This window comes from Chelonia mydas, chromosome 4 (genome assembly GCF_015237465.2).
Source record: "Chelonia mydas isolate rCheMyd1 chromosome 4, rCheMyd1.pri.v2, whole genome shotgun sequence".
Taxonomy (NCBI): Eukaryota; Metazoa; Chordata; order Testudines; family Cheloniidae; genus Chelonia; species Chelonia mydas.
Window position 1 is genome coordinate 3,824,000 of NC_057852.1, and position 15,691 is coordinate 3,839,690.

Genomic DNA, 15,691 nt, shown 5'->3' on the forward strand with positions numbered 1-15,691 from the left:
TATTAAATTCAGCTTTTATTTCAAAACAGATTAAAAAAATAATTTAAATAAAAAACCCACCACCACTGATTGTTTTATCCACCCTCTTGAGAAGCCAGGAGCCTAGAGCGGGTGCCTGGCCGGACCACGGGGGGGGGGGACGGGACGCAGGCGCAGTCGCTCTGAACTGTGACACTGACATCATCCACATGATGTTATCACCTATTCTCATTTGCTAAGCAGCAACGATGTGCTGACATGTTCCCATTACCAACCCCGAGCCATCTGGTCCCAAGAATAAATTTATTCAAAGCATTCTGCTGATAAATCTTGCTGATAAGTTTAAAAAAAAATCCTATTACAAAAGATACCCCCCACCCATAAAAGCCAAACAGAACAACTGTACTGGCAGTGACTCCACAATAAGCACAGTGAAATTTAGCGCTGTTCTTACCACATTTTTTTTCTGTTGTGGTTATCTTCTCCATTTTTGTGAGCAAGGAGATGTACAAAATTCTTGGTCTTTAAAAAACAATCAAAGCAGGATTCTTGTAAATTTCAGTTCATTGCTTGAAAAAGCAGCGTGGTTTGCAAAGTGCAGTAGAAAGCACACATGTGCACCCTGAGTTTGGTATGATCTATCGGGACTCTTCCCTTCTCTTCTATCATCCTAATAAATAGCTGCTAATTCAAACGTTTCCCTAACAGTCTGTATAGTGACCAGTTAAATTCAAGTTAATGGAGTATTTACATAAGTCTCTCACCTACATTTTATCTTCAAAAACGTTAGTTGCTTTTAAGGCGCACCCACTTTCCTGGAATAGAAGAACATTACCTTCTACTTGAAATTAAAAGTTAATTCTAAAACCGTGCCGTCAATTATATGAATGACAAGTCCTAGGTTAACCAGGATATAAACTAGAACATACTAAAGTGCACCTGCACGACACAATTCCAGACCCATTTTCCAGCACCAGGGCAGCTGCAACGCTGTTAGCAGTGGTACAAGCTCTAACACAGAGTGTAGATGTTCTCAGAGCCATCAGGAAATCAGGTCAGGTACAGAGCAGGGGTTCTCAACCGTTTTCTCTCAGAAGACCCCCTCCACACGCTATAAAAACTCCAGGGCCCAGCAGGGGTAGGGGGGGCCTTGGAGCAGGGGCCTTGGGCATAGGCATAGTTTGACTTCTATTTTGGGGGGCAGGGGCCAGCGGGGCTCAAACCACCTCTGCATGGGGGGGGGGTGTCTAGGGAGGGAGCACCAAATCCACCCCCAACTCACCTAAGCAGGTCACCAAGCCTGTCTGGGTTGGGGGAAGAGGCGGCTGCAACCAAAAATTGTAACTGAAAAGGGGGGCTTAGTTCAAAAATTTGAAAACAGCCAGGTAGCCAGGGGATGTGTGCAGGCACGGGAGTAGCTCAGGGTGCAGGAGGCAGTAGCTAGGGGATGTGCGCGGGCAGGAAGTGTAGCTCAGTGTGCAGGGAGAGGGGTAGCTAGGGGCTGTGCGCGGGCAGGGGGGTAGCTAGGGGCTGTGCGCGGGCAGGGGGGTAGCTCAGTGTGCAGGGAGAGGGGTAGCTAGGGGCTGTGCACGGGCAGGGGGGTAGCCAGGGGCTGTGTGCAGGCAGGGGGTAGCTTAGGGTGCAGGCAGAGGGTAGCTAGGGGCTGTGTGCGGGCAGGGGGGTAGCTCAGTGTGCAGGGAGAGGGGTAGCTAGGGGCTGTGCACGGGCAGGGGGGTAGCTAGGGGCTGTGTGCAGGCAGGGGGTAGCTTAGGGTGCAGGCAGAGGGTAGCTAGGGGCTGTGCGTGGACAGGGGGTCGCTCAGTGTGCAGGGAGAGTAGCAGCTAGGGGCTGTGCGTGGACAGGGGGTCGCTCAGGGTGCAGGGAGAGTAGCAGCTAGGGGCTGTGCGTGGTCAGGGGGTCGCTCAGGGTGCAGGGAGAGTAGCAGCTAGGGGCTGTGCGTGGACAGGGGGTAGCTCAGGATGCAAGGAGGGGTAGCTAGGGGCTGTGTGAGGGCAGGGGGTAGCTTAGGGTGCAAGCAGAGGGTAGCTGGCGTTCTGTGCGGGCAGGAAGTGTAGCTCAGTGTGCAGGGAGGGGGGTAGCTAGGGACTGCATGCAGGCAGGGGGTAGCCTCAGGGTGCAGGGAGGGCATAGCCAGGGTGCAGGGAGAGGGATATTAGGGGCTGTGAGATGGGAAGGCTCCCCTGCAGTCCCCGTTCCCAGAGGGGTCTGCCAGCCACAGAGCCGGGTCTCTCCACCCGGGTCACTCTTACCGGCTGCCTCTGCGGGAGCAAAGGGTGCTGGGAACTGAGGAACAGCTTCAACTCCCAGCACCAGCAGAAGATGAGGGAACGCTGCCGCTGCCTGCTCCATGGCACCAGCTGCCCGGCACTGCCGGGCTCTGGCTTCAGTGTCCTGCCTGCGACCTGGCCAGGGAGCGGGGGAGAGGAGACGGGGGAAGGTGTGGCGCTACCCTCAGGACCACTGTGCTCTTGCGCTGCAGTTTGTGGGGGGAATGCCCTCCATGTCCCCCAACTCTGTCCATGGGCTCTGGGCTTCTGCCCTGTGGGCGGTGCCGGGGATCAGGGCTTCAGCATCGCGCCTCCTGGCTTCAGCACAGGGGGCGCTATGGTTCAGGCTCTGGGTTTCAGCCGTGGGGCCCCACGGCCCCCTTGAAAGTGTTCACGTTCCCCCAGGGGGCCATGGACCCCCGGTTGAGAACCGTTGGTTTAGAGGATTCAAGCAAAGTCGACAGAAGTGGTTTCTCTTTCTTTCCTATAGCAGTTCTCTCTGTACAAGTGCAAGTTTTAAAAGGTGCTCCAGTGGGTTTCAAATAAATTGAGTTCCTTCTCTCTACTAGACTAATAACCACATGCTTTCAAGAAACTGCAATTGCCCATGAATGTGCAGCGAAAAGGGGGTTACTTACCTGTAACTGGAGGTTCTTCGAAATGTGTGGCCCTTATCTGCATTCCATGGAGGGTTATGTGCATGCACCCAGAGCCGGAGCTTTTAAAAGTAGTAGTGTCCATCGTTCCGCACACGCAGCCTTGTACTGCCTCACGTTTTTGACCGAGGCGACAAAGGGTGAGGCAGACCAACTGCACCATCAGTTACTTCTCTACTGCAAATCAACCAGAGCCACAGCAGAGGGGAAAGAGGGTGGAACTGGAATACAGGTAGGGACCAGATATCTCCAAGAGCCTCCAGTTACAGGTAAGTAACCTCCTCTTCCTCGAGTGAGGGTCTCTACTGCATTCCACTGAGGGTGATTTAACAAGCAGTACCCAGATAGGAGGAGGGTGCGAGGAAGATGATGGAACCATGGAATGGAGAAATGCTGCACTGAACAAAGCATTCGTCACAGAGTCATGCACCAGGGCATAATGGGAAGAGAAGGTGAGTATGTCTGTAAGAGGCATGTCACGAGCAGGGCCCGTTAGACAGGCAGAACTGCGGGGTCTCAATGTGTGGATGAGATGATGGTGTAGGGGTTTGGATTTATTAGGAATTGGAGAAGCTTTTGGGAAAGCGGGAGCCTATGCAGGAAGGAGGGGCTTCACCTAAACCAAAATGGAACCAGATTGTTGGTACTTAAAATTAAAAAGATCATAGACCAGTTTTTAAACTCAGGGCTGGGGGAAAGCCGACCAGTGCAGAGGAGCACGGGGTTCGGACAGAGACATCCCTTGGGGAGGATCTGCTCATGGAGACTGTCTATGTCCTAGTAAGGAGGAGGGGATGGAAGATGATAAAATACAGGTAGGATCTGATGAGAAACAGTCAAATTAACAAAAGTCTCATTCAATTCTACCATGTAATGGGAGACAGCTAAAAAGTGACATGTTTTTAAAGTGCTTATATACCAATGCTAGAAGTCTAAATAATAAGATGGGTAAACTAGAGTGCCTTGTATTAAATGAGGATATTGATATAACAGGCATCACAGAAACTGGGTGGAATGAGGATAATCAATGGGGCAAAGTAATACCAGGGTACAAAATATATCGGAAGGACAGAACAGGTCGTGCTGGTGGGGGAGTGGCACTATACGTGAAAGCAAGTATAGAATCAAATGAAGTAAAAGTCTTGAATGAACCAAACTGTACCACAGAATCTCTAGGATAGTAATTCCATGCTCTAATAATAAGAATATAGCAGTAGGGGTATATTACCGACGACCTGACCAGGATGGCGATAGTGATTGTGAAATACTCAGGGAGATTAGAGAGGCTGTTAAAATAAAAATCTCAGTAATAACGGGGGATTTTAGCTATACCCATATTAACTGGGTGCATATCACCTCAGGACGGGATGCAGAGATCATGTTTCTTGACACCTTAAATGACTACAGACTAGGGACCAAGTGGCTAGGCAGCAGTTCTGCAGAAAAGGACCTAGGGGTTACAGTGGACGAGAAGCTGGATATGAGTCAGCAGTGTGCCCTTGTTGCCAAGAAGGCCAATAGCATTTTGGGATGTATAAGTAGGGGCATAGCGAGCAGATCGAGGGACGTGATCGTTCCCCTCTATTTGACATTGGAGAGGCCTCATCTGGAGTACTGTGTCCAGTTTTGGGCCCCACACTACAGAAAGGATGTGGACAAATTGGAAAGAGTCCAGCGGAGGGCAACAAAAATGATTAGGGGGCTGGAGCACATGATGTATGAGGAGAGGCTGAGGGAACTCGGATTATTTAGTCTGCAGAAGAGAAGAGTGAGGGGGGATTTGATAGCAGCCTTCAACTACCTGAAGGGGGGTTCCAAAAAGGATGGAGCTAGGCTGTTCTTAGTGGTGATGTGACAGAACAAAGACTAATGGTCTCAAGTTGCAGTGGGGGAGGTTTAGGTTGGATATGAGGAAAAACTTTTTCACTAAGAGGGTGGTGAAGCACTGGAACGGATTACCTGGGGAGGTGGTGGAATCTGCATCCTTAGAGGTCTTTAAGGTCAGCCTTGACAAAGCCCTGGCTGGGATGATTTAGTTGGGGATTGGTCCTGCTTTGAGCAGGGGTTTGGACTAGATGACCTCCTGAGGTACCTTCCAACCCTGATATTCTATGATACTCAAGATGGTTAAGTCCCAAGCAGACTGCAAAGATCTACAAAAGGATCTCTCAAAACTGGGTGACTGGGCAACAAAATGGTAGATGAAATTCAATGTTGATAAATGCAAAGTAATGCACACTGGAAAACATAATCCCAACTATTCATATAAAATGATGGGGTCTAAATTAGCTGTTACCACTCAAGAAAGAGATCTTGGAGTCATTGTGGATAGTTCTATGAAAACATCCACTCAATGTGCAGCGACAGCCAAAAAAGCTAACAGAATGCTGGGAACCATTAAGAAAGGGATAGTTAATAAGACAGAAAATATATTGCCTCTATATAAATCCATGGTACGCCCACATCTTGAATACTGCGTGCCGATGTGGTCGCCCCAGCTCAAAAAAGATATATTGGAATTGGAAAAGGTTCAGAAAAGGGCAACAAAAATTATTAGGGCAATGGAGTGTCTGCCATATAAGGAGAGTTGAATAAGACTGGGACTTTTCAGCTTGGAAAAGAGATGACTAAGGGGGGATAGGATAGAGGTCTATAAAATCATGACTGGTGTGGAGAAAATAAAGAACGAAATGCTATTTACTCCTTCTCATAACACAAGAACCAGGGGTCACCAAATGAAATTAATAAGCAGCAGGTTTAAAACAAACAAAAAGAAGTATTTTTTCACACAACGCAGTCAACTCCTTGCCAGAAGATGTTGTGAAGGCCAAGCCCATAGGCGTGTGTACGGGGTGTGCCCAGGCACACCCTAATGCAGGGGTCGGCAACCTATGGCACGGGTGCCAAAGACGGCATGTGAGCCAATTTTTAATGGCACGCTGCTGCCTGCCGGGTCTCAGCTGTCGGCCCCGCTCAGCACGCTGCTGAACCCAGGCCAGCAGCGGACTGAGCGGGGCTGGGAACCCGGCAGGCAGCAGCGTACCATTAAAAATCCTGCCCGCCCCATCCCGCTCTTTTCTGCCCTGTCCCACCCCCGCAGGGGCAGGGTGAAGAAGCTTGGCCCAGGCGGCTGCTGCTGCAGGGCAGGCAAGTTCGCCCCCATGCCCTCCCCCGCCTCTTCCCCCAGCGTGCTGGGTTCCTGTCCCTCCTCCTCTCCCTCCCTGCCACCCATCAGCTGATGACCCTTGCGAGGGAGGGGGAGAAGCGGAGCCGCAGTGCCCTCGCTGCTCCGGGGAGGAGGCAGAGAAGAGGTGGGGACGGGGCCTTGGGGAAGAGGGGTGGAATCAGGGCATATCCCCTCCAGCCCCCTGCCGTGAGCCGCTCTGGGCAGGGGGCTGGGGGTGTGGGCTAGGGTCGTGGAGGTGCGGGCTAGGGTCGTAGGGGTGCTTCCAGCCCCCTGCATTGATCCCTACACCCCCACACACACACACTCCCAGCCCTCTGCCCTGACTCCTGCACCCTCCTCACACACCCCCAGCCCCCTGCCCTGACTCCTGGACCCCCTCACACATACCCAGCCTCCCCCACACCCCATGCCCTGACTCTTGCACCCCCCCACATTCCCACCCTGAGCACCAAACGGGAGCTCCTGCACCCCCCACCCCCACATTCCCACCTCCATCCCTCCCACCAAATGGGAGCTGCCCAGGTAAGCACTCCACACCCAGACCTCCTGCCCCAACCCTGAGGTTGCTGACCCCTGCCCTAATGTCTAAAAAAAAAAAAAAAAGTGGCTTTGTGTTTTAATTTAATTGCATGATATGCTCTTTTAGTTTTGCATGTTGTACAATGCAATAAGCGCCGAATTGTGTAATCTAGATGTTGTAGAAATGTATAGAAAGCCCACATTTGCTCACAGCATGCACCCCCTCTACTGCGGCGCTGCATTACCATTGGTCCTCCCCTCCCCTCCGACTACTATTCTAGAAAATTCTTTGACCTATATAAGCGGCCACGTCAGGTGTGCCCAGCGCACTGTCTACAGTGTCTGTAATCTTTGTCGCGTGTACTCTACTGAAATAGCATAACAAGCCCGTGGCTTTATGTCTGAATTCAATCGTATGATATCCCCTTTTAATTTTAAAATATGGATCGGTTCGTTAAGATAAGGAAAGGAACAGACAAACTGAATTATAATGAATGTGCTAATCGTAGTGAAAATACCTTGGACTCCTCGGTTAAGAAATTACATGAAGATAATGCCGCCACCAGTTCCAGTGCGTGCAATAAACTGAGTAATGACCAACAGAAACAGACTTTGCCTCTTAGTTCAGGTCACTGTAGTTCCTATTCAAAGCCATCAAACATTCCATCTGATGACCCGGTGTGTGATATTCCAAAAAATAGATTAGAATACCAGTCTCGATTATCTAGAGGTCCTTATCAGCCTAGATTGAGCATGTTTCCTAGAAGTAAAATAGGGAATAAACAAAAGTTTTCAGTCCGATTGGTATGAAAAGTATAGGTGGTTAGAATATAGCCCATGAAAGGACGCAGCATTTTGCTTTTACTGCCGTTTCTTCTCCTCTAATGATGCAGCAAACAAAGGTCACACTGATCCAGCATTTATTGGTAAGGGATTCAGAAACTGGCATAGGGCTAAAAAATGTTTTAAAAATCACCAACTGTCAAAATCTCATGTGTTGAGCTGTTCTTCATGGTCAAGTTTTAACGAAGGGAAACCTATTGATGTATTTATTGTTGGATGAGGGCAAGCAGGCTTATCTGTCTAAACAAGAAGAAGAACAGTGTCATAACCGAAGTGTAATGGAGCGACTGACTGACATTGTTCTGTGTTTGGTGAAAGGTGGGAGACCATTCAGGGGTCACAGTGAAAAGGTGACAGTTGTGAGAAAGGTTTATTTCTAAATCTTGTCAATATGCTCCAAAAATATGATCCCATAATGGCAAAGCATGTGCAACAATCTCCTCGAAACGCTACCTCTCTGAGTAATCGCATCCAAAATGATTTAATTGTAGCCTTGCACAACCTTGTGCAACAAAAGATTGTGTCTTCACTAAATGGAAAAATGGTCTCAATAATTGCCAACGACACTACTGACTGTGGACACCATGAACAGATGTCCATTGTGGTGCGGTATTTTGACAATGAAAAACATAGTCCAGTTGAACATTTTGTGTCTGTTCAGAGACTATTAACAGTTGATGCTCAGTCTATTTTTGACCAGTTAAATGACGCCCTTGGCATTCTTAAAATTGACTGGTCATCAGTGACGTCTGTCTGTTTTGATGGCGCATCTACTATGTCTGGATGTACGGCGGGAGTTCAAATGAAATGTAAAGAAAGAAACAGTGAAATACTCTATGTGCATTGATTAAACCTTATCCTAGTAGATGCATGCACTTCAAGTAAACAAAACAGAACTGTCTGATTTTTTTGGTGTTATTCAGACTCTTTATGCCTTCACGGAGGGGAATCCTGTGCGACGTGCAGTAACGGAGAAGATTTCACAAGAAGTAGGATCCCAGCTGAAGACTTTGAAGTCCCTGTCAAACACAAGATGGGCATGCAGAGCAGAAGCAGTGGCTGCTGTAAAACAACATTACTCCACCATTTTGTAAGCTTTACACGAGATTATAGAAACAAGTTGCCTTGCTGATGCTAAAATAAAAGCCAGGGGCCTTATCCATGAACTAAATTCATTCAAGTTCATCTTTGCCCTTCACATGATGCACCCTATTCTCCAAATGGTCGTAAAAGTGAGTAAGGCTCTTCAAGCTCCAGATCTCAACTTACTTACTGCAATGACAGGGGTGAAAAGCTTGTGTAACTCTTTGGCTGCGATGAGAAGTGGCCCAGAATATTTTCAATCTATTTTCAATGACAGTGTGAAAATGTGTGCAGAGAATGATATATCGATTCCTCCAGTTAAGAAGAGAAAAACGTCCACTCGTATTGATGACGCGTTTGAGTCCCAGCATCACTTTGATACAAAAGAGGAGCAGGAGAGAATAACTTCATTTTACCCACTCCTAGACTCAATGATTACCAGCACTGACCAGCGATTTGAACAGGAGACTTGTAAAATTGTGACTGCAATGGGAAAACTGCTGAGCTTAGACATTGGCAGGGACAATATGAGAATCGTTGCCAAAATATTTAAAGTATCCTTGGATGAGTTGGAAGCTGAAGTCAGATTGTTTCGCGGTTATGACGGATCTGTTCTTAAAGGTAGCATTACGAACACCACCAGAGAGTGGCTTGATCGGCTAAAGGAATCTGATCCGTCTTCCATGTTCCAGGCCTTTTACAAACCTATTCAATGCTTTGCAGGCTTACCTGTTACAAGCTGTTCATGTGAAAGCCTTTTTGAAACTAGCACATGTAAAAGACAAACTAAGAAGTACAATGTCCCAACAGCGCCTAGACTCATCTTCTACACTTTCCACAGTATGCATCCGATAAAGTGAGCTGCAGCTCACGAAAGCTTATGCTCAAATAAACTGGTTAGTCTCTAAGGTGCCACAAGCACTCCTTTTCTTTTCATGATTTTGTACATTGTTAATTACTTCGTCAGTTAATTACAATGATGTGATTGAGGAATTTAAGTCCATAACACCTGATGAGCGATGTCTCATTCTCTAGGACAGGAAGATGAAGAAACGTTAATCTGCTTTGGTCAATTTGGCTTAGCTCATTATCTGGTTAAAGATAAGATCGTGAAAATTGACTGTATTTTTGTATATTCCTGGATAGCACGACAGCAAAAATTTGGTATTTTGTGTCTCATTTTGTAAGTTTGTATTTTTAAAGTAAAGTTTAGTTGTTAATTTTAAAAAAATTAAGTTTAGTTAAGTTTTAGTTTCTTTAGTTTGTTCAATGAATAAAAATGTCCTTTATGATTGAGTATTCAATAAATGTTCGCCTTTTAAAAAAAAAGATAACAGGGTTAAAAAAAAACCTAGATAAATTCATGGAGGATAGGTCCATCAAAGGCTATTAGCCAGGGAAGGTGTCCCTAGCCTCTGTTTGCCAGAAGCTGGGAATGAGCAACAGGAAACGAATCTCTTGATGATTCCTTGTTCTGTTCATTCCATCTGGGGCACCTGGCACTGGCCACTGTCAGAAGACAGGATACTGGCTAGATGGACCTTGCTGCTCTTATGTCAGTAAGCGCGGCAGTAGTTGATGCTCGCGCTCTCATAGAGTGGGCCCACATCCCACAGGGATGAGACTGATAGTTAACTGATAGTAGAGCATAATGCACCCCAAACCCACTTGGAAATCCACTGAGTGGCGATAGCGTGGACCTTATTTGTTTCCGCTATGGCAACGAATAGCCTCGGAGACTTCCAGAATGGCCTCATTCTCTACAGGTAAAAGACTAGGGTCCTATGGACATTGAGGGAGTAAAGATGTCGTTCCTCTTCTAAGGTGTGTTGCTTCGGAAAAAAGACAGGTAAATATAGGGTTGGAAACCACGTTTTGCAGAAAACTTGGTTGTAAATGCATGGAAAGTTTGTCCTTACGGAATGTGGTGAAAGGCCCCTAGTTCACCAACCCTTCTTGCAGAGGTAATAGCTCCCAGGAAAGCGACCTTCATGGAGAGAAGAGAAAGGGAGCAGGAGGCCAGGAGCTCGAAGGGCGACCTCATCAATGCTGTGAGGATTGGGAGGATATGTCCGCATAAGGCTCTTCCACAATAGAACAGTCAATGGGTGAGTGAAAACCGAGTGCCCCTCCACAGGGGAGTGGAAAGCACTCATGGCCACTACATGCACCTTGATGGAGCTCAGAGCAAGCCCCAACTCTTTCAGAGACAAAAGACAGTCCAAGAGCATATGGACTTATGGCCTATGAGGAAGGCCTTTCTCTTGGTCCTAGGAGGTGAAACATTTCCAGTTGCCTTGATAGAATTGCCTCATGGATTCCTTCCTGCCGCTCGAGAGAACGTCTCACGCTGCAGATGAGCATTCCCAAGTTAGCAAAGATGCCCACGGAGACCTCACCTCGTCCAGGGCAAACAGTTCATGAAACAACTCATGAGGTTCAGAGGCAGATTCATGTCAACCGCACACGGTCCATGGAGGGAACCAGAATGGGAAGCTGCATCGGAACGGACGATTCACAGGACTTCGGCTGAACTGGTGCAAAACGGATATGCTGTTCAGGCACCAGGACTAGCAGATCTGGCGAGTGGTGCAATGTTTTGTCATGTTTGTGGGCCTTGGAACGCACCACTTCTCCGTGGCTGGAACTCATGGATTATGAGTCATCTTTCTTGAGCCTTGAGGAAGACTTACTGCCATACTTATGCACACGCTTCCTTGCCTCATGTCTAGGCCTAGCACAGTGTTGATAGTGCTGGTACCAGTGGAACTGGACTGGAGCTCCGCAATAGGAGGGGCACTCCTGGATTGCTCAAGCTGATGTACATGGGGGTCCTTGTCCAGGATCTACTGCGGCCTCAGGGCAACCTCCTTGAGGTGCTTCTCAAGATGGAGAGCCCGGCCTCCAGGTACAAGAGGCAGATACTGCACCGGGACACAACATGGGCTTCCCCCAAGGAGTACAGACGGCGCTGGTGCTCATTGCTAGTCAAAAACGAGTGAGGGCAGGAAGCACAGATCGTGAAACCCGGCATCTTCAGCATAATCCAGTACCGAGATGTGTCACAAGGGACGAGAGCGGCGACTCAGTCCATGCGGCTGAGAGAAGGAACTGAAGGCGCGGTTGATCTGTCCCCACCCCCATCCCCTCAGTCAAAACCATAAGGCAGTACAAGGGCACATGCATAGCCCAATGGACATTTCTATTTGGAAAAGCTCCAGCTTTGGGCACATGTGCATTACCTTCCATGGAATACAACTGGGGCCGTCACTCGAAGAAGAGCGCAGCTGAGCACAGAATGACTGCTCCCTGTGCTTGAGCTTGAGGACCAATTTTCAACTTGCTGGTTTGAAAAGTAACTCTCCCATGTTAACAACCCTTAAGGATGGACTTACCGAATGGAGAGTACAGTTAACTATAAATTGGTACCTCTGTTGCGTGTCCACACTGTGCTCCTTGTGTTGCTGGAACACATCCACACTAACAGCTCTTGCATCAACACAGATAGCAGTGCACTGTGGTAGCTACCACCCTGCAACTGGCCGTGCGGTGCTTTGGGAAGGGTTTGCAATACCTTATCGGGCAGGTACCGCATCACATGATGCAGGTTTCTCAATCACATTGTCCCATGGGCATCCTACTAGATTGACAGCCGCTTTTCAACTGAAGTGTGTGTGGGGGGGGGGGGCGTGAGAGTCAGGGAGCGTGTGGCGGGGGGAGGGAGGAGAGTATGTCGGCATGCTGTCTTGTAAGTTCAGACAGCTACCCTGCTGGAAGCAACCAGTCCTGAGGCAGGGGAAAACCCCAACATCAGACACCGCCACCCCGCCTCCCTCCCTGGCTCTGCACAGCAGAGAGGCTCTCTGTCTCACACACATCCACCCCAGCCTGCCTGCCTCTGTGTTCCTAGTGTGGAGAGAGCAAGAGCATCCCATGTTAATGATTTGTTTCCCGCTGCAGAGCAGCACAGCAGATCAGCGGTCAGAACGGAGCTTTCAAAGGGGAGGAGCGCATGCCTGCTGAGTTCAAAACAAGCAGCAGAGTGGTCACTGCAGGTTTTGTGGGACACCTCCGAAGGCCAATTGCAGCAATAAAAGCAATCAAGGTGTTTACACTAGCACTTGGGGCGCTAAAGGCTCTACCCAGAAAGCCTTACCCTCTTGTGGAGGTGGTTTTACTACCGCGTTGCAACTGAGGAGTTTCACCGCAAGAAGTGGCTTCGCAGTGGGTACACCTCTGCTGTTTCAGCGCCAAAAGCTTCCTTTTGGCAAAAAAACTTGGCAGTGTAAACCAGGCCTTAGATTGACGTGTGAATCGCAGTTACATCTCATACAGCAGGCTAGGACTCTACCTGGGAAAACAGACACAAAGAACAGTTACATACCTTTTCGTAACTGTTGTTCTTCAAGATGTGTTGCTCATGTCCATTCTATGGTAAGTATGCGCACGCGCACCCACGTGCAGTCGGAGATTTCTGCCTTCGCAGTATCCGTAGGGCTGGCTGCGGCACCCTCTGAAGTGGCATGCTCATGCGGCAGTACAGAGGGGTAGGAGGGCGGGTCATGGAATGGACATGAGCAACACATCGCCAAGAACACTAGTTATGAAAAGGTAGGTAACCATTTTTTTCTTCTTCGAGTTCTTGCTCATGTCGATTCCATTCTAAGTGACTCACAAGCAGTATCCCACAGAGCTGGGCTCAGAGTTCACAGCTTAGCGGCTTGCAGTACTACCGAAGGCCAGCATCGTCCAGGCCTGCTGGGTAAGCGCATAGGTGGGATGTAAAGGTATGATCAGACAACCAGGTGACCACTCGACAGATGTCCTGGATAGGGATAGGCACTTGGGCCATAAAGGCTGCCGAAGAGGCTTGCGCCCTTGTAGAGTGGGCGGTGACGATCGCCGGGGCAGCATCTTCACTTGATCACAGCAGAAGCGAATGCAGGCAGTGATCCAGGAGGAAATCCTTTGAACGGATACAGAGCAACCCTTGATCCTGTCAGCCACAGCGACAAACAATTGTGTCAACTTATGGAATGGCTTGGTCCTGTCAATGTAGAAGGCCAGAGCCCTCCAGACATCCAGGGCATGCGGCCTATGCTCCTCTTCCAACTTGTGCAGCTTTGGAAAGAAGACTGGTTAGTAAATGTCCTGGCTCGAATGAAACAGAGACTACCTTGGGAAGGAACGCCGGGTGCGATCTGAGCTGGACCTTGTCCTTGTAAAAGACTGTGGAAGGTGCTTCTGAGGTGAGTGCCTGAATCTCGGATACTCAGAGGGCTGATGACACAGTGACCAGGAATGTGACCTTCCAGGAGAGGAGGAGGAAAGAGCAAGAAGCCAGACGCTCGAAGGGGGGACCCATGAGTTGTGACAGCACCAGATTCAAGTCCCACAGAGGAACTGTATCTTTGACATGCGGGTAGAGGTGCTCCAGACCCTTAAGGAATCCGGCCATGATATCCTGAGTGAAAACCGACCTGCCTTTGAATGACCGCTGGAAGGCTGAGATGGCCCCTAAATGGACATTGATTGATGAGAGGGACAAGCCCTGGAGCTTGAGACGCAGGAGGTAGTCTAGCACAAGCTGCAGCAAAGCTCACTTGGGGCGGACACCTTTATCCACGGTCCAGTAGGTGAACCGCATCCATTTGACCAGGTAGGCCGCTCTGGTGGAGGGCTTTCTACTTCCCAGTAGGACTTGCTGGACCTCGGCTGAGCACCGCTGCTCCTGTGCGTTTAGCCACGCAGCAGTTAAGCCCTCAGATGTAGCGCCGCCAGGTTCGGGTGCAGGAGACGGCCGTGGTTCTGGGGCAACAGGTCTGCCCTGAGAGGCATCTGGAATGGAGTCGCCACCGAGAGGTCCAGCACAGTGCTGAACCAGTGTTGGCATGGCCACGTCGGCGCTATGAGGCTGAACTTCACCCTGTCCTGTTTGATTTTCATGAGGACTCTGGGTAGCAAGGACACCAGAGGGAAGACGTATATCAAAGCCCCTGACCACGGGAGCAGGAAGGCATCCGACAGGGATGCTTTGTCCATGCCACGAATTGAGCAGAAAACGTGGCATTTCCTGTTCTGCCTGGATGCGAATAGGTCCACCCGGGGAGTTCCCCACTTGTGGAGGATGGAACTGACCACCTCCGGGTGAAGGGACCACTCACGGCGAGATGAGAATGTCCTGCTGAGGTGGTCCACCCAAGCATTCCTGGCCCCTGGGCGGTGAGCAATCACAAGATTGATGTCGTGCTGCAGACAGAAGTTCCAGAACCGGAGGGCTTCCTGGCAGAGGGCAGACAACCTGGCTCCACCCTGCCTGTGGATATAGAAGACTATGGCCATGTTGTCCATCGTGACCTGAACCACCATGCCTTGTATGTGAAGCAGAAAGGCTTGGCAAGCTAGGCGAACCGCCCTGAGCTCCCGGACGTTGATGTGCAGGGACCAGTCTTGACTGGATCAACAACCTTGAGTACTGAGATAGCCCAGGTGGGCTCCCCAACCCAGGTCCGAAGCATGAGAGATGAGAGTCACTGACGAGACTGGGGCCGCGAACGGGACTCTCACCAGCACCGACGCGGGATCTTGCCACCAGGTTAGAGACGACAGTACGCAGTCTGGAATCGTTACCATGCTGTGCCAGTTGGGGACATAGACCGACACCAGCCATGCATGCCGCCATGTGGCCCAACAGCCTCAGGCACATGTGGGCAGCGGTGAACAGGTGCGCTCGCAGAAACAAAATGAGGTCCACCATGGCTTGGAACAGAGTCTCGGGGAGGAAGACCCTGGCCCGAGTGGAGTACAGTACCGCCCTGGTCACAATAGGTGGAACAGACCAGATTGAGATGCCTCTGCAACTGATCTGGGGACTGATCCTTTATCAACCAGTCGTTGAGGTACGGGTAGATTTGGACTCCCTGATGTCGTAGGTAAGTGACCACTGGCACTATACACTTTGTGAATACCCTCGGGGCCAACGAGAGACCAAAGGGCCGTGAACTGGAAGTGGTGCTGGCCCAACATGAAACAGAGTAAATGCCAGTACCCCGGGAATATGGAAATACGCGGCCTTTAAATCGAGGGCGGCGTACCAGTCTGCTGGATCCAGGGATGGAATGATGGAGGTTAGGGAG

The 15,691-nt window shown here is 49.6% G+C and overlaps 1 protein-coding gene across 9 annotated transcripts in view; it reads right to left on the minus strand.

Moving 5' to 3' along the window:
• The window catches only part of MFHAS1 (multifunctional ROCO family signaling regulator 1), a 118,298-nt gene that overhangs the window by 24,285 nt on the left and 78,322 nt on the right, over nt 1–15,691 (minus strand). Inside the window, exon 2 of one of the 9 annotated variants that reach the window (XM_037896531.1) lies at nt 434–501. The exons of the other annotated variants lie outside the window; for them this stretch is intronic. Coding sequence (XP_037752459.1) covers nt 455–501 — 47 coding nt within the window. The 3' untranslated portion in view covers nt 434–454. The remainder of the gene's footprint in view (nt 1–433; nt 502–15,691) is intronic. 9 annotated transcript variants of the gene reach the window in all.